We start from the raw sequence: 22,385 nt of genomic DNA on the forward strand, positions 1-22,385 counted from the left end.
ATTGTTTTTTTTTAAGGCTGTGGAGGTTGCATGTCGTTTTCTTACTGGTTTTGCTTTGCTGGTGGTGCTGCTTTCAGTTTTGTTGCTTTCATTAACTGTGTTTCTTCTTTCACTGTCCTGCAGGGTGATGTGCTCTGGCATTTTAGAATAAAGTGAAAGAGAATAATGCTCCACTGACAAAACAAGTGGGAATGCAGTCCTGCTAGATCATCTTGCAGTGTGAATGATGAGATGAGCAGCCCAAAGTTCAGTATGTCCTGCAGAACATTAAATGTAAAGCTTTTATGGATTCGTTCCAAAACCAGCTTAAAAATAGAGGATAAAATCTCTCCAGGATTTTGGAAGGCTGTGTTATTAAAGGCTGTGAATTTGCATCTCCTCATCACTGCCTGGATTTGCATCCCTCTCCTGATGCCCCTATTTTATGCTTAGTGGAAGAACATAGAGAAACACAGAAGTGCCCTCCCTGACCTGTGGTAGACACTGCTGCCTAAGAGCAGTGACAGCAGCATGTGGGGCCAGGCAGGGAGAGATTTTGCTAATTCTGAGGGAAAACCTGCTCTTGCTGTAGCAGTCACTTCTCCAGGGAGATGAAATCACAAGGTCTGGACTGAAGACTGAAAAAAATTAGCAACTTCCCTCTGTTCCTTCCTGCTGCTTTTATTTCAGAATTGTATGCATCCTGCTGTAAGGCATGTCAATGTGTCAATATTTCATGTTTCACAGAGAAATGTCCTTTTCTCACAAGTAACTGGATGTGACCTAAGCATTCTATTTGTTTACGTATTAAAACCATTATCAGGAAGGAACTGAAGCAAACATGAGACAAAACAGGCTCATAACCTGACCTGCAGTGAGATCCTGCCTTGCAGAGAAGTCACTTTGTGCTGCAGGTATTGGAGTTATTCTTTGTGGGTGTGATTCCTCCCAAGTGATGGGGCAGAGTTTCTCTGCCATCCTCCTGGCTCAGAACATCTGCTGCTCCTCCAGGTGCAAGAACCTGTTTTCTGTACCCCTGTAATGGTGCAGCAGGCACAGATTTGCAGGTTAATAATTTAGCATGACAGATTTTTGGTAGTGGTCATGAAAGATGCTAAATAAAGCAAGGCAAGGGCTGATGTCACTTTCCTTGTGGTAGGCATAGCATGGGATGCTGCCATGGACACATGAAAGGCATTCATTATTCCAAGGAACTTCCTTACTGAGCAGTAGTTGAGATTTTTGTCTAACAAGTGTTGTAATTTGTGGTGTCTGAGTAACATATTCAGGTTATACTGTTGGCCCAGAACATCAGATTTGCTGGCAGAATGAGCTGTAAGGTTTTTTATATATCTGTAGAGGAACAGGTATGAGGAGTGTACCTACTCAGGAATGAGATACACCACAATTTTCCTTTTTTTTTTTTTTTTTTTTTTTTTTTTTTTTTTTTTTTTTTTTTTTTCTTCTACTTTTCTTCTATGAGCTGTTGCCTCAGCATGGAACTATGGAAAACAGACTTATATTTGCAGTAACAACCTGCTCATTGCTGTCTGAGGTCAGTGTTGTCTAGGAGGTGCTTTGTAAATGACAAAGACATCTGTGCACCAGCTAACATCAGTAGATATTTAGTCACTCTTCAGTTCTAATTAGTCCTGGTGTACCTTACAGAGCTGGGCACCACTGTTCTGATAAAAAAATGAGTGAGTTAAATCAATTTAAAAGATAGTTCAGAAAGTGTTATTGTGAAGTGTTATTGTGAAGTGTTTACTCAAAAAATACACTTGAAACCCATTAAGTGATGTTATACTGGTGTGGGGATGTTTGGAGATGCTCTGGTAGTTCTCACAAGATTTCAGTGGTTTTCAGCTGGCTAAAATATGTTGTTCCTCCACTCTTCATCCCCAGTCACTATTGACTGTTTCTTCCCTCTGTGCTCTTATTCATGGAAATGCTTTTCCTCCAAGTATTTCTGGAAAGTACTTTCCTCAAAGTGTTCAAACTATTCTTCGGCCTTCCAGCTAGTCTTTAAAGAGTTGATATTGCCAGTTATACCAGATCGATCACTTATGCCTGGGGACTTTGCCAATAAGTGTCAGGACTGCTCTTGTGTTGTCTGGTAATTCTAACCACTTCCATTAAACACAGCTCTTAACCCCCTCTGATGTTTCCCACCCCAAGAACTCAGTGTCCTGTTTGCAGTTCCAGAACCAAGTGGTCAAATGCCAGCAGCGTCTCCTGGGTAATCTGCTTAAGGTGCAAAAATCTCATCCTGGCTCCTTTCCTTTTGTTTAGGGTCAGAGCCCTGCAGCTGCAGCTGGAAGGGAGGTGGGCAAGCTCAGAGTAAACAGTGCCAAACAATGCCTGTGATCGATGGCTTGGCCCTACTTGGGCAGCAAAGGCTCTGGCTGTTCCAGTCAGCGTGTCTCTGGAGAAACAGCCCTTAGAAATTCACTTTGCACTTAATAGATCCTGATGAATTTGTTTGTTTCTTTTCTGTCTTTCCAGATTCACTGCCTCCTCTGTAATACTCTTAATTATAGACCTAAAATCCAAATCTGTGTATTTAAAAGTAAAAGAAAAACCTTGAAAAAATGTTTAACAAAGCAAGAAAGATGGAAAGCAGGTGTTGCTTTAGAGTCATATATCCAAATCTCTGAAGCAGACTGAATAACTGAAAGGATTTTATATCTGGGAGGACAATTTTGTTGATAGCTGCACAGCAAGGGGATAACTTCTCATTAGGCACTGGGATTTAGATGTGGAAAATGCTGTCTCATCCCTTGCCTGTGCATGCTCATGTGTGTGCAGATGAGTGTCAGGAGGAGCCTGCAGGGCTAGAGAGCAATTCCTTTTGCTGCTCTGTCCATCTGAGGGAGAAGATGAATTCTCGTTGCCTGTATTTTTAATGGTTTGCTCAAGAGCTATCAGTGGTATTTGACAGCAGAGATCAGTCACAGGAGATTGCTGTACTGGCAGCACTCTGTGTGCTGCGTGTGGCTCATGCCTGTGTGCGTTCCTGAAAGATGGCTCATCCCTGGGTTATTCATTCCCTGCCTAAGGAAATTAGCTCATTACCTATGCAAATGTACATGCAGGGATTCAAGGCCTGAACTGTTTACCAAAGGATGTCAGACAACTGCTTGTTTTCATTAGGGCATGGAAATGATAGATCTGTGACAGTTCTCCCTTCTGCATTTTGAAGTTTTCATAAATGGAGAGAGAGAGGAAGGATTTCTGTTTATATATAGCAAGGTTCGATCCTGTTAATGTCAATATTATTCTTCATTAAAAAAAAAAACTTCCTCAACTAAGGATATTTACCAGCCACAAAAGCAGTCTGTCTTTCCTTACCTTACCTTACCTGTCTTTCAAACAATATCATACACCATTTAAATACTTCAATAGAATATGACCAAATCACACTCCTTTCATCCAGTAAAATGACTTTGTCAGCTGTTAGTGTCCAGCATAAGTTCATTGTTAAAGGATGAGGTTAAGGCTTTGTGGACAGAGGAGCTTGCAGCTGGGAAAATTCAAGAAGGAAGAGACCCAAATGAAGTAAAATCCTGTTTAATCTGTTGCAGGCACAAAGGAAAAGACAGTAGAGGACGTGGAATGTTGGTTTCTGCTTTACATTCTTTTCTTTGCCTTCTTTGGGAAGTGCTTTGGGAACAAGGAGACTTGAGTTAGATTTCTCTTGCCCATATTCCAGAGATGCTGGCAGACATTGCACAGAGCAGGTGTCAGCCACCAACACCCAGGGACAAGTGGAGGGACATGAGAGGTGGGGAACTGCTTCTTTCAGGGAAAGTTTCAAGAAACTCTGCTGTTATCCAGCAAGAGGCTCAATGGCCAAGTCTGAGCAGCCACAATTCAAACTTTAAATGAACATCAAGTGAATGGTTTGTCATTGCACAAGGCTTTCTTTTGGCATTATGCAGATCAGCCAAATGTTTTTGATACAGCTTTGTTTACAGCAATGTAGCTTAACTGGCTTCTCCCATTGTTGCAAGGCAGAAAACAGAGAAAAATGTGAGATAGGAACTTGGGGTCTCTGAATTATCTGCTGAAGGCCTTTCTCCTTAGCTGCTGATTATCTTACCTGATACAAAGGGGGAACCTTACCTAGCACAAAGTTAAGTCTCTAACAAAATCTTAAAGCCAAGGTAGCTTGTGTTAACTCTTGTTGGTTCTGTCTGAGGTAGGACTGGCAACAAACTGGGACTGAATCCTCTGCTGTGAGTAGAAGAATCCTGCAGTTGCCTGGAGGTGGCAAACCTTGAGGAGCCATTATGGATGCTTGCCCTGTATAGATCGATGTTGTCTTGAGTCCAGAGCTTTCCTCAAAAGGTTTCAAGGTAAAACAATGCCTGTGCACACTGCCTGCTCCCTGGGAGGGATCCAACAGCATTGAAATGTGTCTTGTGAGCCTTTTCCCAAGGTCATTGGGGCAGGAGAAGGCAGGAAAGGAGTATCCCACTTGAGGCTAATTCAATCTGGTGATGATTCATGTTTCACATCCCAGGATGGCTGGATATTTTGTGCATTTTTTTTACCTTTTATAGCAATGCAAAACACGTAAAATTGAATTGTACAAATCACAATGACAGAACAATAGCTGAACGAAACCAAGATACACTTCTCACTCGGCCTTATCAGCCTTGGTGTTCTCCTGAAAATACCAGTAAAACTCATAACCCTGGGAATGTCTGTGCTCTGCTTTAATGGTCTTTGAAAGCCTGGTGAAAAAGGAAATAGGCCCTGGAGCAATTCCCAATGATGGTAAATTTATTTTTTTAGCGAACGTGGTTAAAACAAGACTCCTGCCTGTGCCAGTTTTGTGACTGGCTCCAGGAGCAGTGAGGTTCAACCACTTGTATGGCAAGGTAAGGTGCAGATATCCTCAATTTAAGAGCACCTTGGGAGCAGGAAGGAGCACCAGCCACAGCAACAACCACCTAGGGGGAATTTTGACAGATGGTAAGAAAAACCTTTTCCACTTCTTGCTGCAACATTCTGGAACTACATGAGCTCCTCTAATGATTGGTATGCTGTGCTGGCCTTCCTCTGATTCCTGCACTTTTTAAAATTAACAGTTGATAAATTCATCAGTCTGACAGAGATTTGGCTCCTTTATATTCAGATGGAAATTTGTTCTTCATTTATAATAAGGAAGCTTATTTGTGATAAAAAGATTAAGGACTGTATATGTTGTTTTCCCAGATGAACAGCTTTTCAATAATTTCAGTATGGGGTAAAAAATCGACTTCCAAAGACTGAAGAATTATTCTTAGTTCCACAGTAAGAGCAATGTTTGTGTACATGTCTGCAGTGTACGTAGATGTCTGCAAGATATGACTTCTTTTTGTTCAGACTTTTTTTCTGCGTAGTCATTCCCCATCTGACACTTCCAGGCTGATAACTTCTGGCAGCAGTGGTTTGCAGACCACTGCACTCCATGACATTGTGCTGTGCTATCTTTCCAAAATACAGCTCAGCCTCTGGATTTCATATTCTGTTTGTCTGGTGAGGAAAAAACAGCCAAAGCAGGTCATGCTTTGGGCTCAAAGGCTGATGCAATGTGGCTTCTGTAGCTTCACATCTGGCATTATTAAAAATAATAAATTAAAAATCTCCTTGCTGCACCAGCAATTGCTTTCACAGCTAGCACTGAACTTCATTTTGCTGGCAGGGCAATAGCTGATTTGGGCCACTTAGCATCTACTTCAGGAAACACTTTAGCTTGAGTTTAACTGCAAATACATTATGATATCCAACTGTGATTAAATGGTATTTTTTCCTAGCCAGGCCTTGAGGCTGGATGGATCCTGTGTGAGGTTTCCCCAGTCAGTCCTGTGCTGGCTGTCGTGGCCCTACTGTGCTCTGCAGCAGCAGCTCTGACGTGAGGGATGGTGTTGAGTGTGAGGTGTTGTCTCACTCTGCGGTGGAGGAGCAGGGCTCTGTCTACAGCAACTCAGAGGAGCAAATAGGAAACAGGATTTCCCCCAACAGGCGTCTGGTTTTTCAGAAAGGAACCATTGTAATGGGATGTACAGCTGAGCAAACCCCACAATTTATACAGAATGACTTCACACTTGACAAAACACAGCAGGTGGGACTTCAAGCTCACTTCACCTGAGCACCAAGTTGTAGCTGGCTCCCTTTTCCTCAGGATTTACTAGAAATAGTGTTCTTGTTACTGCTTTGTGCAGGGTGGGGTCTGGCAACTGCCAGACCAAGAAACCTTGACCCTGTTTGTTTGTTACAAACTCTGTCAGCATTACATGCTCTCCACCCTCTGGGGCCCAGGAGCTCTGGTGTTTTGCTCCTGCTGCAGCCTCATGGAGATGCCCTTTCAGGAACTCAGCTCTTCTGCTAAATTCTCCATCCTTCACTGAGAGCATTGCAGCAGATTTTAAAAGCTCTTTCTTGTCTGGAAATTCTCCAGACAGCTCCTTACCTACTGCTGTCGTCCTCCTTACCCCCTCCCTTCTCAAAGCTTCCCAAGCAGATCTGTATCATTAATATTTCAGTATCAGCTGTACACAGGCATTGGCTACACTGCAGCTCACTTCATCAATAAGAGCCAGTGAGGGCTGTGAGCTTTGCCACACTGCCTTCATCCAGCACAGGAGGGAGAGCAAAGGCAGAGCCTGCCAGAGGAGCTGAGTATCTGCCGAGAGTGAAGCTGCATCTCGCAGTCCCAGCCTCGAGGTGCTTTTTGCTGCTTTTGCTCCCTCGTTCAGATCAGCCCAGATCATACCCTAACAAGCAACAAGAATGGATGTCTTTAAGAAAGGTTTCTCCATTGCTAAAGAAGGTGTGGTGGCTGCTGCAGAAAAGACCAAGCAGGGAGTGACAGAGGCTGCAGAGAAGACCAAAGAAGGGGTAATGTATGTAGGTAAGAGAGAACTAGTTTTGATCTACTTTTGAGCTGCATAGATTGTCTCTGAGAAAGTCTGGGGAAATGATATTGTGGCTGAAGCTTGGGAGTGACCAGCAGGATAGTCTGGATAAGATCCTGAGCTCTGCAGAGTTGCTGTGTAAACCTGGGGTACCAAAGCCTCCCTGTGCCTCAGTTTCCCCAGGTTAGATGTAGAAACCACTACCTCAGGGAAGGCAGAACGATGTTAAGGAGCAGACGCTTAGGTGTAAGGTTTGTTTGACTATTCACTGATTGTTTGCAGGGTGAGTCAGGCACTCCCCAGACAAGTAAGCCCTGCTGGTCTCTGCCTCACCTCCACACTGGGAGGGACTCACTGAGGAGGTCCCTGAGAGGAGCCAACGGTGTTACAAGAGGGGATTGCAGGATGCATCTGTTTCCCCACAAACAAATGGGTTTGTCCTGAAACCCTTCTCCTGTTCACCGACCTCTTTCGTTGCCCATGCACACATTAATCTTGCTTTACAAGAGACGCCCAAATTCCTTTTGCCCAAAGAATAGGATCTGGAAAACAGTGTGCCTGATGTCCTGCCCAGAGACCTCTTTCACAGTTAATGGGCTGAAACCTCCTCTTCCAAGGTCACCCTCAAAACCCACTATCTCCACTTATCTAGCACATGCAATTATATGGCTGGATGGTCAGATATTCCATATAATACAAACTAAAGAGTCTTAGGTTCCCAAGACTGATTATCTCACTGCTGATTACTGCATTTCAGCTCGTTATTTTTGCTGGATGTGGGAGTGTTTCTTTTTGCAGGAAAGTTTACATGAAGGCTCTTCCTGCTATCATACTGCAACATCCACAGCTGTACTTAGCTACTATATTTAAAACTGTTTCATTGCCAATAGCTACAGATATATATTTGTATGTTGCAAATGAAATACAAAATTTGTATGCAGAAGGTCTGGTAATGTCTTTATCTTGAATTTTTAAATACTTATTTATTGATGTGCTGGGAATGAACGGATGTAACAGTTCACATTTCAATTTGAAGCTGACCCACAAGATAGAAAGGTAAGCAGCATCCCTGTAAACAACTAACTACAGTAAGTGAAACACCAGTCTAAGAAATGTCACATATGGGTGTCACATTGTGGCATCATTACTGCTCCACCTGCTTCCAGATCTGACTTGTGTTGGGGTTATTCAGAGGTTTTATACATAATTTCTCACATATCTGTTCAGTCACGTTGTACAGCTCCATACTGTGACCTGGTTTTCCTTGTAGCACAGCCAAGGTGTCTCTTTAGGAGATTCTGACCTTTTCAATGAAGTTTTCTATGAGCCTAGAACTAAAAGCCTTGAAACCTTAATCTCTGAATGAGGATCAAATAAGGATCAAGGTGAGGATTAAGTGCTTTCTCCTTTTATTGGTTTGGTCGTTGGTATATTGCTGGTTCCTGCCCTGTCATGCACTGGACAGAGCTTTGTCTTGGCCTGATTCAGTTCCTGTTGGGAAGCTCAGCCCTTTAGGAAAAATTCAGTCTTTTACAGGCAGGAAAATCAAGCCAGATGCTGATTAGCTCATAAGATGGGAGTTTTGTTTAAATAGCCAGAGAAGGTGGAGGTGAGGTATATTGGTTAAAACTGGAATGATGAGTATGTTGTTCACGCTGCCTTTTGTCACTCTGTGCCACATAAAGAGTAAATCAGAGACCTGAACTTATCCTTCCTTGCTTCTTCCCTTGCAGAGCCCTATCCCAGCAGCTTCATCTAGAGCATTAGGTGATGAGACTTGAATTTTTGGATGCTAGGAGAGAATAATACTGTATTGAACCTCAAGGGTCTTTTGAGAACATCAGGAAAGAGCAAAATCCCCAGGGCCTAGGATGGATGAAGTGGATCCCTGACTTTTATTCAGGTTTGTGTTAACTCACTGCTGACTCTCTGAGGAGGATTCCAAATGTCTGGGCACAACCACCGTGTCTGGTGAGTCACTTGCTGCTGCCCAGGAGAAGAAGATAATGCTCACTCAGAGGAGTGGACAGCATCACTGGGACACTGTGGGCCCCTCATTCCCCCTCTGATCCACACAGGATCAGCTCCCACAGAGCTGGAGATGCCTCCCTCCTGTGCTAAGCCTGCAATGCAGTGCTCCTGCCCTGCCACTGGCCTTGCTGAACCAGTGGGGTAGAGAAGAGAGTGCCTGCAAAGAGAGAGAAATCTTGTCTCATGGGTCACCTTTGCACGGTGTGAAATCACCATCCACATTTTAACAGGCTCTGAGTGTGCTGAAGTGTCAGGAGATCCCTGCATGGTTAGTGTGGATCCAGCAGTTGGTTCAGTGGGCTGTCTTTTTTGATATGCTTTGAATAGGGGTGTAAGAGATGCTGAAGTTCATTGATGAATTTAATGCAAAGCCACAGCAGAGTGTTGAGTCATTAGTACTGCTTAATGCTATAAGGAAACCTCAACACAGAATGCATTTCTGGTTTTCCAGAATGGTTTTCCACCGTGTGTGTTGCAGAAAGGCCCAACACGCTGTGTTTAAACTGAGTGATTCCTGCAGGACTTAATGCACGTCAAAATATCCCTTTATGCTGTAGACCTTCTCCCGGGCACAGGCTCCACCAGCCCCATCCCTCCCTGGCGGTCCCAAGGCTCTTGTGGATGACTCACAGCACTCAGAGGAGACAGGATGCATGAACTTTTAATTCTGGGTACAGAGGCTGCAGGCAAGGACTAATGAGTGAAATGAGATTGAGCATCAGGTGATTGCTTTCTGATTCAACAGATGCGGGCTGCTGGCAGGAGTGTGTGCAGGAAGGTCGGGTTTCATGCGGTGCAGAATGGATGGAGCCTGAGTCATCGGGTGTGGCTGGGCTGGGAGGATGAGGCCAGCTCTCCCCAGGCTGCAGCAGTGACTCTTCCCAATGACATTGCTTCTGTCATGAATTGGATTTGGATGCTTTTTCTTCATCTGCATCCCTCCTTTCTGGAATTATTTTCCATCCGCATATATAGCACCCAGCCCACTCCCCTCCCCTGTAAAATAATTGAGCTCAGACTGTCACCTTAGAAGTCTGGCAAAAAAACCATATAAAAGTGCAGCTCTTGTCTCAGTAAGCATCTTTACTGCAAAACTGCAAAGGCATGAAGGGCTGGTGCAGCAAATCATGTACTTTGCTTGCCCATCAACTGCTGTTTGACCAAAAATCAGCCAAGGGCTAAGCTTGAGCATCTGAGTCTGATATGAGACAACCTTGTATGCCAAATCAATACCATGGCAGTATTTTCTTGGAATGGTACTGGGAGGGAAAACGAGGCAGGATGGTGTCTGAACTGAACCTTGTGTGTTTGGCCCATTCAGGGGCTCACATTCGTGGCCTGAGACTTGCACATGTACCATGTGTGTCACCAGGAACTGCAGCTTACAGCAGTAACAAGGGTACAAAGATTTCATCTCTTGGCTTCTAAGACTCTTTGGGAGGGTGGAGTGAAATGTTGAGGGCGTATTGTAGTAGAAGAGTTTTGTTCTGCCCCAAGCAAACATTGCAACCACCAAAATAAATCAACAATTGAGAATTACATTCAATAATACATAACATGTATCAGGCAGGGCAGAGCTGGGCTGGACTTGTTGTTATCAGGGCACTGCACCTGTTTTGCTTCTCAGGCTGTTAATGAGAACGAGCTGTGGTTTGTAACTGGTTTCTCCCACCACACCCATGGATGCTCCACTATCATGGAATCAAAAATCTGCCTGGTTGTTGTCCACTATTATAATTTTGACAGTTGGCCATAGAAATCCTTTTGTTCTATCAGTATGGGAAACCTGAAGAGAACCTATATAGGTGCAGATGATTTGCAATATACAGTAAAGTGGGACTAGTGGAATATTTTGGCTCGTGTTTTATTTAACTTCCAAGAGAGATAAATATGATCCTTTATTTTTTTTAATGTGTAAAGCACCTAGTTACCATGAGGGCTGCCCATCTGCCATATGATTTACCTTACCTGCTGCAGCACCAAGTGGAATGGAGATATAGCTTGTCACTTCAAGCGTGGAGGAAATCACAGAGATTAATTATTCCTTAGGGCTATTTGTGTTGCAGACTGAATGCCTTCACATCCTTATAGCTTTTCTGCATTGAGAACAGCAAGATAAATTACAATGTAAGCATACATATGGTGTATTTTCATAACTTGAGACAAAACCATCTGCTTTCTGTGTATTGCTGTGAGCAGGCACTTACAGCCTATGCTGAGGCACCGAACTGGGAATCTAAGCAGGGATGTAGGACACCTACATACCAAGGTGGTGGGTCTGTAAATTCAGTCTCAGGTTTCTCCAGAGTCTTTATTAGTGGTATAGAATGAGACTTTAAATGACCACTGCAGCCAAGTATCCTGCTGAAGGGCAGGGGAGAGTCATGGACGTGGCTTCTTGTCTTGCAAGAGTGAAGTAAGTGAGATGTTACCAGGTGGTTTTATTTACAGTCATTTTTACAACCACCTTAAAGTTGATTTACCACCACTCAACTGCTCATTTTGGAAATATTGCAGGGACAATTTTTCATAATCAAGATTTTTTAGGTCTAGACATCTCCAGAGAATTTTCTGTTGAAGCTCTCCAGGTGTCAACACAAAGGTACTTTATTGTGGAGGGAAGCTGGTCTCTTTTCTGACTCTACAAACAGTTTGTGTCTGAGCAGGAGGTACCAGCAGCTTGATACCTCAGCTCCCCACTGCACTTCCTTGGAGCAGGAAGCCACCTGTGTCCAGAAATGAGGGTGTCATTTCCAGGCAGCACTGATGGATTGTGTTTCCTTTCACAGGCACCAAGACCAAGGAGGGAGTCGTGCAAAGTGTGACCTCAGGTAAGAGCAGAGCCCGAGGGGGATGTGGAGATCTGTGGTGATTGTCAGACCCCTTGGGAAGGGCATCACCCCTGCCAGGGGGGAGGTCTGTGATCTGCCTGACCTTCCCACTGATGAATGGAGCTGCCTGCCAGGAGTGATGGTTCAGAGTCTGGCATTTGCAGTGGACACGGATGGGAGAAAATATTTAATCACTAGAGTAGGTCAGAAAAAAATCTAGCAAAGGTTACTTGGCAGACTGGGATGATTCACAGCAATTTAGACATTTCACAATGTCAGGTGCACAGCCCTGCACGCAGAGAGGATTTACTTGTGTCAGATCCTGTCTGGGCAAAACTGAGATCTTTGGGAGAGTCCTGTGAAGCAACTGTAGAGTCAGGGACCCAAAGGACTCCTTCTAGGGTACCCCCAGCTCCAGGGCAGAGCAGCCGTACCAACTGTCCTGAGGATGAATGGATCCTTTCCCTGGAGAATTTCCTAACTATTGTTGTTTTCTGCCAAGGGGTGTTAAATCAACAGAAGGTAACCTGGAAGAGGTCATGCACTGTCTGCAGTGCAAAATACCTTATTTACACTGTCCTCTCTTAGTGTCTGACAGTGAATTTTTCATTCTCCAGTTGCTCACAAAAACTGACAGGCTGCAGTGCTGCTTTCTAAGCATCATTTTGTGCCAGACAAAAATCCTCACACACACGATCTAAATTCAGACGTGATCTCATCTAAAAAACCCAAACAAGGACTGCACCAGGGCTAATTTCTTCTTTTACATCAATGCAATCATTTTGTTATGCCAGGGAATAATTTGGCAACCTTCTGGCAGTGTCTAGTTTGCTGACTTCTCTGCTTTTGTTGAAACTGCAGTTGCTGAGAAGACCAAAGAGCAGGCCAACGTGGTGGGAGAAGCTGTAGTAGCCAGTGTGAACACGGTGGCAAACAAGACTGTAGAAGGAGCAGAGACCATCGTGGCCACTACAGGAGTTGTAAAAAAGGTGTGTTTGTTTCTTCTGTGACGGGCAAGACAGAAGAACCTTTGGATTACACTTAAACTACCTGCAAACATTTACCGTTGATGGTTTTACTTATTTCATGGAAGGTTTTCAGCAATATCTGCTTTTGTCTAATACTTAATATTATCATGTAATGCCTAATATAGTAAGAGAATAATTTAGTTTGAAAGGGACCCCTTGAGGTGATCTAGTCCAACCCCCTTAGGGCCAATGAGAGAGGACTGCCTCACTGGGTTTTGAATACCTCCATGGAAGGAGACTCCACAATATCCCTGGGCAATCTGTGCCAGTGTTTGACCACCCTCACAGGAAAAAAGAGAATTGTTTTCTTCTGTTCAGGTGGACACATTAATGATTTGGTGCCTGTTGTCTCTTATCCCATCAGTGGGCACTGCTGGCAAGAGCCTGGCTCTCCATTTTCTTACAAATGTAGAATGTAGATTTTTCCCCGGGACTTGAGTAGAAATGTCTGTGGGTTGCAGTGAGCACCTGGGCTGAGTCAGAGCTCAGGGATGTGCAGGGTGGGGAGGCACAGGAGCAGCACTCACCCTGACCCCTGTGCTGTGCTGGTGGGATGCTCAGCCTCGCCCAGAGGCAGCAGAGGGCAGCAGCAAGTCAGGCACAGCCTGGTTGCTGCAGAAAGCCTGACCCTGCTGTTCTGCTCCGTGCTGGTTTGACAACAACCGTGTGTTTATTGATAAAAGGCCCTGCGACCCAAATTGTGTACGAATTAAGCCACATTCAGACAAGGCGTCTTCTGTCCTCCAGCCTAATTTGACTAACGGGGCTTCTTCAAGTGAGGGGATTAAGGAGCAGAACAGCTGCTTAGATGGAGGCAGTGCTGATCATTAGAGAAGATGCTTTGGTAACAAACAGCACCCATTTGTACAGCACATCTCTCTTTCCCAGCTTCAGAGAGTGTGATCGGTGCTGTTGATGGCCACATGAGCTTTGTGAGTCACAACAAACCCAAACCCAGAATCAAAGCGAAGCCAGGCTGGCCAAAATTGTTTTAATTGTTCGGCTGATTAATTTCCTGACCTGCACATAAACACATTGTGATGTGAAACAAAACTTCTACACGGCATATAAATCCTGAGAGAATAGCCTAACAAAAGAGGAGAACAGCAGTTACAAGTGACACAAAACGTCCTCCTGAAAGCTTGTGAAAAGGGCAGATACAGGAGTTCTGCTAAGCCCTTGGGATAGGTTTAATCTCTGTTCCCAGAGGGAACAGCAGTTAGGCTTCAGGAGTGCAAACAGCAATTCCTAATTCCATGGGGCCAGGATACCCCGTCCTACCTTATGACTCACCATGGGATGGCTGATCCAGGAATTTGCTGATGGTAGGAATCCCTGCTGCAGATAGTGAACTCTCTCCCCTCCAGCAAGGAGTGAACAGCAGAAATCCTCTTCCCCTTTCCCCCTGAGAACCCCACCTCAAAGTCTGACAGCTGCAGTTTACAGCTGATTTCAGAATTTAAACCAGTGCAGATTTTCCAGAGAGCACCTGAATTGTTACTCCGATGTCTTCCATTAAAATGGAGATTGATTAAGAAATAAAAAAATAGGATGTGTCACATGCTAAAGGGCAGACTAAATGGAGCCAGGAAACTGCTTTGGATACAGTATCATGGTGTCATGCCAAACAGCAGAGGTGGGCAGCAGACTGAAAACAGGAGAAAAACAAGACAAATCACAGGAGAAAAAAATCCAGGAAAAACATTTGTTTCTGTGAAAGAGGGTTCATCTGTTCTGCTGGCTTAGTTCAGCTTAGGAGTGCAAATCTTTTATTCATACTCACCATAGTTTAGCATGTAGCTACACACCTTTTAGATCCAGCTAGACACAGAAGATTGAGCTCCCCATGCACATCAAGTGCATCCCCACTGCTAATGGCTAATTGCCATGGAGCCAAAGCTGCTCCAGAGGGAGGGCCCTGAAGGGAGTATGAGGAGTTGTGCTGGGCTCTCAGCACCAGCTGTTTTATCTCCAGAACTGCTCCTATCATGTTACACAATTTGCTAATGGAAATGCAGGCAGAGTGTGCCAATAGCAGCACCAGGCACTGTAATGCATGTGGGAGACCCACTTGCGATACACCAAGAGTGATAATGTATAGCTTTTAAATGTTTAAACAGTGAATACCCACTGTTATAATCCTGGAATCATCACAAGCATTTCAGCCCCAGAAGTTTGAGAGAGGATCCAGTCTTGAGACTTGTTTGTGCTCCATACCATCCTCCTTTTTTCTAATTGCACAGAGCACTTGCCAACATCTTATTTGGGTTTTCAGCCATCTCCAGTGCTGTTCCCTGCTATAGAAGGGCTGTTCAAAGTGCCAGGGATCTGTGAATGCAGGGCACTGAGCAGTGCTCAGGGTGACTCAAGTTGGGGACTTGAGTGGCCTAGAATGCTGAGCATTCCCTGTATTAATATCAATTACAGAGAGCTTGATGACATTTAATCTGTGCATTTGGCAGCTGGGATCAGTGGCAGGCACACATTAGGAAGGAGAGGGGTACTCCAAGGGTTTTGGGTTAAGTTTTGCTCAGGATAGCCGTGGGGTGCAGGTGTATCAGATGGTGACTTTGGCCATGGGAAAGAATTCAGCCCTTTGTTGTGTCATGGCAGGCACTGAAATGGGGACACCCCAGCAGCCTGCTGGTCCTTACTGCCCTTGTGGGGAAGCACTCAGAGCCACAGAGAAGGAAATGGGGCTGAAGTAACCCTACACCTATGGAAGGGTGCCAAGCACCACATGAGAACACCCTTGAGTTGTGCTGGTACTGCCTAGTGGGGCTTTGGCACTGACCTGGTCACTGCTGAGTACAAGGAAGTATTGACTCATGTGGGGGCGTTTTTAAGTATCAACTAAAAAAATCTGTAAATTAAGATATTATAAACCCTCCACGATTGTTCTGATACAAAAAGGAATGAAACCAGTCAGTAGTGCATTCTGTCTGTGGCTTTGCACCCATCCCTGGGGTGGACAATAAGAGATTCCAGTGAGATAACCACCCACTAAATATCCCTGTCTTAGAAGAGGATTAGTTCTTGGTCTGTATGACACAGCACAGAGCTTGCTGCAATGCAGACACCACGTGCCTGGGACCAAGCCCATGTACATACACACGCTCTCAAAATGTCCCTCAGGGTTTGGAACTGATGCTTCCCTGCACCCTCCACCTAAATCTTCCCTTTAGATCTATTTGTCCTGTCAGATTTTATGGTTTCGTTGTCAGTTCATGACTCTGTCACTTTGAATTGGGTCTGATCTTTTTTTCTTTTACTTCGCCCCATTAATTAAACAAGCATTTGTCAGTTTTGTGCCATCGCTGGGTGCTGGATCACAGCATTCCTGTGCACCTGGTCTGGGGCACGAGGGCCTCACCCACGCCATGCCTCATCTCTTTCACAACAGCTGCACATCCTGGATGTGAAAGGCTGCTCTTCGTGGCCTTAATTCCTTTCACCTACACCCTGCAACGCCTCCAGTGCAAAGACAGTCTGTTGCACGGAGGGAATTAGGAGCAGAAACTGAGTGACCTTCCTGTTCAAGTTAGATTGGCAAGTGGCACTAGGAGAGAGCAACCAAGGGCATCTGAGAAGCCACCAAAGGCAGAGCTGCTGAGCAGGAGGAGCAGGGGAATCAGCAGCCAAAGTAGCCAACAATCAAGTAGAATGAATAGTTGAAACTTGTTCCCCTTTGTATTCAAGCTTCCCCATACTTAGTTGATGCAGTGGTATCCTTCCACATGTCATGGAACACAAGATGTGTTTTTGAAAGTGCCATGGAGTGGGGCACTCTGCCTACAGACACTTTTTCTCTGCTTCACTCTCAGTCTCATTAGTGCATCCAGGCAGACATTTTCCCATGCAGCATAGCTGAGTTAGTGGCACTGGTGAAGCCTTAAAACCTGCAAGGCCATGGATGTGCTTCATGGCTCAAGGCTGTACCCCAGCAATCCCATAGGATAAGTGTGTATCATTTGCATAAGCATAAGGAGTCTCTCAGAGAGTCTGACTCTGAGCTGGATAAAAACAAAGCCACCCCAAAAGTCTACCTGGATTTTTAGGGTAAAACAGGAATGCTGCATGCCCATCTGTCTGTCCCGTTGGTGGGTCCACTTGCTTTAATCAAGGCTGGAGCCCTTGGTCAGAGCTGTCAGAGTCACTCTGAGCACACTGAGCCTGAATCCCATCCAGGACAGCTCGTCCACAGGACCTGCCAGGCTGCCTGAGGCTTTCCTGGGGAGTGGTTTGGGGCTGCTGCCAGGCAGCATCGTGTTTGCTCCAGCACCCAAGGTCAGGAGCACTACAGGAGGCTGAACCTCTCCACCTTATGCAATAGATGGCCTTTTGAAGGTTCCTGAATTTGTAGCAGATTAGGCTGCCAGTGAACCTCTCTGGCTTTACAGCCTTAAAATAATAATAATAATAATAACAATAATAATAATGAAATCTTGCTTGCCACTGAATTTGTTGAGATTTGATGAGTATATTCCAGCAGCCAATATTTGGACTGCTTTCTCTGTTATATAATGAAGATTATCTTAGTAAGGTTGTTTATGTCTGAATATTTGGGGACAGCAATAAAACTCCCACTGATCTATAAGATCATATAGAAAAAAATATAAATTCCACTTTGTGTATGAACTCAGACAGTGGACAAGTCAATTGCTGAAGAGCTGAAAAAGGGAATTTCATAGATCCTGTGAAAATGAGAACTCTGAGGAATTAAATTGTAATTAATTTCTTCCAGTATTTCTGGGCTTTTAAAATCAGTTTTTTTAAAAACTTATTAAAATATCTGAACTCAGAAGCCTATAGCACAGTCTATTTAAGATCCCTTAGCATTGCACAGGAATATTTTTATAAATGGCAGGTCTTAATTTGTTGAGTTTTTAATTAGTGATGGCTGAACATGTGTCTCTGTTTCATAACCTTAGTGAAATATTTTATTTATATAGATCTCCCGTATATATCCTACATAAAAGCATATTTTTAAACACATAAAATATTTAAAAGCTTGTGTACTATTCTTGGAGGGAATGCTGAGGTCTTGTGTTTCACTTAACTCTTATGTTCAAGTACTTCACTTTTCTTTCTTCACTAGCAAAAAAGATTCAACTGCCTACCCGAAAATAGAAGAAAACAGTCCATAGCAAACGAAATATTTAATTTTTGTTCCATTTCAAATACTTCTTTTTTCTAAGAAAATATGTAATTTCTAAGGGGAAATGTCTGGCTTGCCCTTTAAGAGCAGGAGGACCATTGCTAATTGCCTCATGGGTTTTTTTTCTCAGAAAAAAGCAAAATGAGTGCTCATCAGTGCTCCTCTCCTTTAAATGAGGAGATGGGCACTGGCTGGAATGGCAGAACTCTTGCTGCCCCTAAGGAAGTTGAATTTTCACCTCTTCTTCCTTGCCCTGCATTGTTCTGTGAGTCAGTGTTAGAGCTGGAGCTGGTGCCCAGGAATTTCTGGATCTGTCCAAAGTGAAGATCCTTACACCACAAGGTCATCCTCTGTCTCCTGTGCTCCTGAGCAGTCTCTGAAATCCCCAGCCAGCTAACACCCAGCTGGAGAATGCAGCCCTCCCTCCCTCCTACTCCCTGTTCTGGGCAGGGTGAGAAAAAGGCAGTGAGGCGACATCCCTAACACGGCCTGACACCTCTTCATCCTGCTATTGTGCTGGTTCCTCCAGTAAAGTTTAGAAACACCCTCCAGAAACTCAGTTGCTTCCTTTTCTAAAAATAGATGGTTGATTTTTAGCCTTCTGGAGCAGCCTTGGCAGAGAGCACGACCTAAGGGATCTAACAGGCAGCACAATGGCTGAACAGGGATTCTCCAGCCCACTCTGGATTGCTCTTGGATGCAGTGTCCCAAGGGCGTTCCTGAGAAAGGTGTGCCTCTCCTCTGCTCCACATCTACCAGAGCTGAGCTCCCTGCCCACAGGAGCAATAGGTGGGCATACCCTGTAGAAAGATGGGGTGCACTGCACTGGTCCTTGTGCTCCTGTGAGCTGTTCCCCAGTTTTCCCAGTGCAGCTCAGCACCTCAGGGAGTTGCCTTTGACTGACCTTCACAATTTCACACAGCAGCTGGTGACTCCACCTGCAAAACACTATGAAAGAAACATCTGCTCTGGCAGCTGTTGTCAGTGGCTTGAATTGGAGGTTTCTTTCCTTTCCACCTAATAGTCAAAAATCTGTTTGTAAAGCTTCAAAATACAATTTGAGGCTATTTACCCCCTTTGGCTTAGTGCAAACTGTTGAGTTATAAGGTGTAGATACGCAAAGTGTAATGTAAATGCAAATGTAAAGTGCTTTAAAGCCACAGGCTGGATGAGCATCCATAAATTTAGAGTGGTGAGCTGTTTGCTGGCAGCAGGAGAGCTGACTCATTTCAGACAGACTGTGACTGAGTGGCTGCAGCAGAGCAGTGGCCTCTCCTGAAGAGCTGCACGTCTCCCTGCAGGAGAAACTGCCTTCCATTATGTCATTTGGTTACCTGGGCTTGCTTAACACAGCTCAGGCTGGGACCAGCAAGAATCATTTCAGCCAACAATGCAGGGCAAGTTAAGGGCACGTTCCTTAGGAAAAGATGGTCACGCTGTGCTTCTCATCTGGAGACTCCAGCAGCACATGGTGCTCTCTCTCCATAAACAGACTCATCAGCTCTGGTCTCAGCAGGGAGATGAAGGAATGCCTGCAGCTGAGACAGACATCAGTACAGGGCTGCAGCTCATACTTTGGCTTTTTTTTTTGTCTCCAGTGGGTTGATCTTACAGCAGCTTGCATGGAGAGCAGGAAGCCCAGAGGTAGGACAAGCAGGTTGCAGTGCTTCCACCTCCTGGCTCCCCTTGCTGCCACAAATGCATCTGAAATTCAATTTTCAGATTAAATTTTCATGGGCTCTACCTTGTATCTGGGTAACTCTGACTACTTTGCTTTTTATTTCACGTCACCTTTTTTTCCCAAATTCAGTCCAAAAAGTAGCAGGGATGGCAGGGATGTTGTGACTAAGCAGGAAAGCAAGGACATGTGTGAGAAAGAAAACTAGAGTCCCCATAACACATGAAGCATAAAGTTCTATTTACAGTAGGTTTGGCAGGGACATTGATTTGCATTGCATCAGCAGCAGCACCAAGAGAGTGATGGCCTTGTGTTTCCAAAATGTTGAAATTCATATCTTTGCCTTCCATGCAAAATTGACTTTCCCTTTCCATACTATATGTGTCTCTAGTTCCATCTGTGGTGGCCCTGAGTTCATGTGGGAAGAGACTCATCCAGGGGAACTGCTGGGCATGTGTGTTCAAAGGGAACAGAGAAGCCATGTAATTTTAATTGAGTTCTCTGGTGAACTCAACTAAAATTACAGAGGTCCTGCTATTTCTGCTTCCCCCTGCCCTCACTGAGTGACTGATTCCACCCAGGTGCATTTCTGCTTTCTGTCCATCCCCTGTGCACATCCAGTATGGTCAGGATTTTATCTTCTCTTCCCATGTGTTTAACATAATTACCTGATAATGCAACCTTTTCTCTTCTGTGAACAGGAAGGTAGCTGAAAGATGCAGGCAAGTAGCTATAAGAGCCCAAAATACTTAAGCAAATGCTGGACTCAAACAAAAAGAAAAGCTTACCCTTTGATAATGATATTTTATCTGAAGCATGACATTAACACCACCACAGTACTGCTATATCTTTGATGAGTTTTAGTCTATGCAATGAGTGCTTGGGCTAAGACAATGTGGGGAAAGGTTGGGTATAGCCTTACTATATGTAAATTTATTTGTCCCTCCCAAATTTCTTCACACTGAAGGTGTCAAAACTCTGGTCTCAATGACAGAAAAAGAACTGATTTTCTGTACGAAAAAGACCCTAAACTGGGCTGTAAGAAATCAAGTTGGCTTTTTCACAGATAACTGCTTTAACCAGCTACACATCAAAAATGGATTTCGAGCAGCATCTGCCATCTATTAAAGCTGCAATTCTGCTTGTGTGTGCAGTGCTCAACCCCGTTTCTCACAGAGTCTGTCTGAGATTAGGGGGATGACTCTGCATGTGGCAGCAAGGACAAACATCTTGTTTGTGACTTGGCAGGAGGACCTGGCAGTGCCCGAGCAGCCGCGGGTGGAGGGAGAGGGAGCCCCGGCCGGCGCTGGAGAGGAGGTGAGTGGTGCCCTGAGTGTTTCCTCTTTCTGGGTCACTGCTTTCCCCCTGGCAGTATCTCCTCCTGTGGTTCCAGAACAGCCCCTCACTGGTTCCCACTTTCCTGAGTCATTGGACAAAAAACTGGGGTCATCTGTTTTTGTGGTCGCCGCTTCCTTTTCTTGGGAATTTTCCATGAGGAACAGATGGACACATTGCAAACTGCTGCCTGATTTGGGTTGATTTTGGGAGTGTAAATGCACGTATAAAAGTTAATGCTGTCCTATGGTTCTGCCATGACATTGGAATAGCTTTTTCCTGTTTGCAGCTATCCTTTAGAAGAGATTTAGGTAACAAATTAGGTTTTTCTGTAGAATTTTCTGTATTTAAATTAGTTCATTTAATTTTGAACTGTTCTACCTGCAATGTTATTTTGAAGCCCTGGATCAAACATTAGTCTCTGGGCCACTTTAAGCTCTTGAACAAGGATGATTTTTTTATCCAACGTGTACAACAGGAGGTTCTCGTGTGATATTTCCTTTACAAATTTCAGTGTTAAGGCCTTTGTCTGCCCCTTCCACAAGTACTGCATGCACCCAAACCCCCTAGTTTTCAGCCTTTCTGAGGCTCAGGCTGTTTTCATGGTCCCCAAAACTCCCAAAAGTCTCATCTGGTGTCTACCACCTTCCTCCAGCCATCACCCCCCACTACCAGTCCCAGAAATGGAGCCCATAATCCCACTGGATGCATCTTTGCACCAGGGCTGGTGTCAGGCTGGCTCAGGCAGGGGCAGACCCAGGAGCACAAATCAGGACACTCCTGCCAGTGGAGCCTGGCCCCACATTACTTTGACTTCCACCATGTGTAAATTCACACCCTCATTTTCCCCAGAGATCTGTTACAGCAGGAGTGCGTCTGGTTTCCAGAAGGAATGAATAATTCATTTATTTTCTCCATCACCTTTGCTCCTCATTGTTTTCTAGCTGTTTGTGTGGTAACTGTCAGCATTGATTTTTTTTTTTCCTAAATTTATTTATATACGTTTTCCACTGGAAATATTTACCTGTTTTCTTATCTGTCTTCTCTCACAGGGTGAAATTGAAGCTGCTCCATCAAGTTAGGGAATTCTTGCTCAAAAGAGACAATTCCAAGAGCATACATGGAAGTTTTAGCTGACACCATAACAGGAAAATCCCACTGTCCATAGACTACATTCAGCTCTGTAGTCTTGCACTTGCCTCATCAGCCAGTCCTACAATATATGTAAGCCAGCCTCCTTTAATTGTAATTAAAGTGCAGGTGTGTCCTGGGCTGTGTGTCTTTCCCAGCCTCCCTCCTGGCCTCCCAGTTGCTTTGTCTATTTTGGTTGAACTCACAAATCTGTGTCTTGCATCCATATGCACTGGCACTTGGGATCTTTAGGCATTGTGGAAATACTTTTTCTTTTTTTTAACTAATAAAAAGTGTTTAAACACCTTT

General features: G+C 44.5%; 1 protein-coding gene across 1 annotated transcript; it reads left to right on the plus strand.

The window, feature by feature from the left end:
• The first annotated feature begins 6,529 nt into the window (after positions 1 to 6,529).
• SNCG (synuclein gamma) lies at positions 6,530 to 22,385 on the plus strand. Its single transcript, XM_083866933.1, has 5 exons — positions 6,530 to 6,880; positions 11,705 to 11,746; positions 12,608 to 12,735; positions 20,859 to 20,927; positions 21,998 to 22,385. Exons 1-5 carry the CDS (start codon positions 6,760 to 6,762, stop codon positions 22,025 to 22,027), a joined length of 390 nt encoding a protein of 129 aa, XP_083723059.1. The 5' UTR covers positions 6,530 to 6,759; the 3' UTR covers positions 22,028 to 22,385.

Source organism: Zosterops lateralis (assembly GCF_965231275.1).
Source record: "Zosterops lateralis genome assembly, chromosome: 8".
In the NCBI taxonomy this organism is placed as follows: domain Eukaryota; kingdom Metazoa; phylum Chordata; class Aves; order Passeriformes; family Zosteropidae; genus Zosterops; species Zosterops lateralis.

Coding starts and splice junctions, on each gene's coding strand:
- SNCG (XM_083866933.1), top strand. CDS start 6,760: ATGGATGTCTTTAAGAAAGGTTTCTCCATTGCTAAAGAAGGTGTGGTG. Junction 11,747..12,607: donor CGTGCAAAGTGTGACCTCAG/GTAAGAGCAGAG, acceptor TTGAAACTGCAG/TTGCTGAGAAGACCAAAGAG. Junction 20,928..21,997: donor CGGCCGGCGCTGGAGAGGAG/GTGAGTGGTGCC, acceptor CTTCTCTCACAG/GGTGAAATTGAAGCTGCTCC.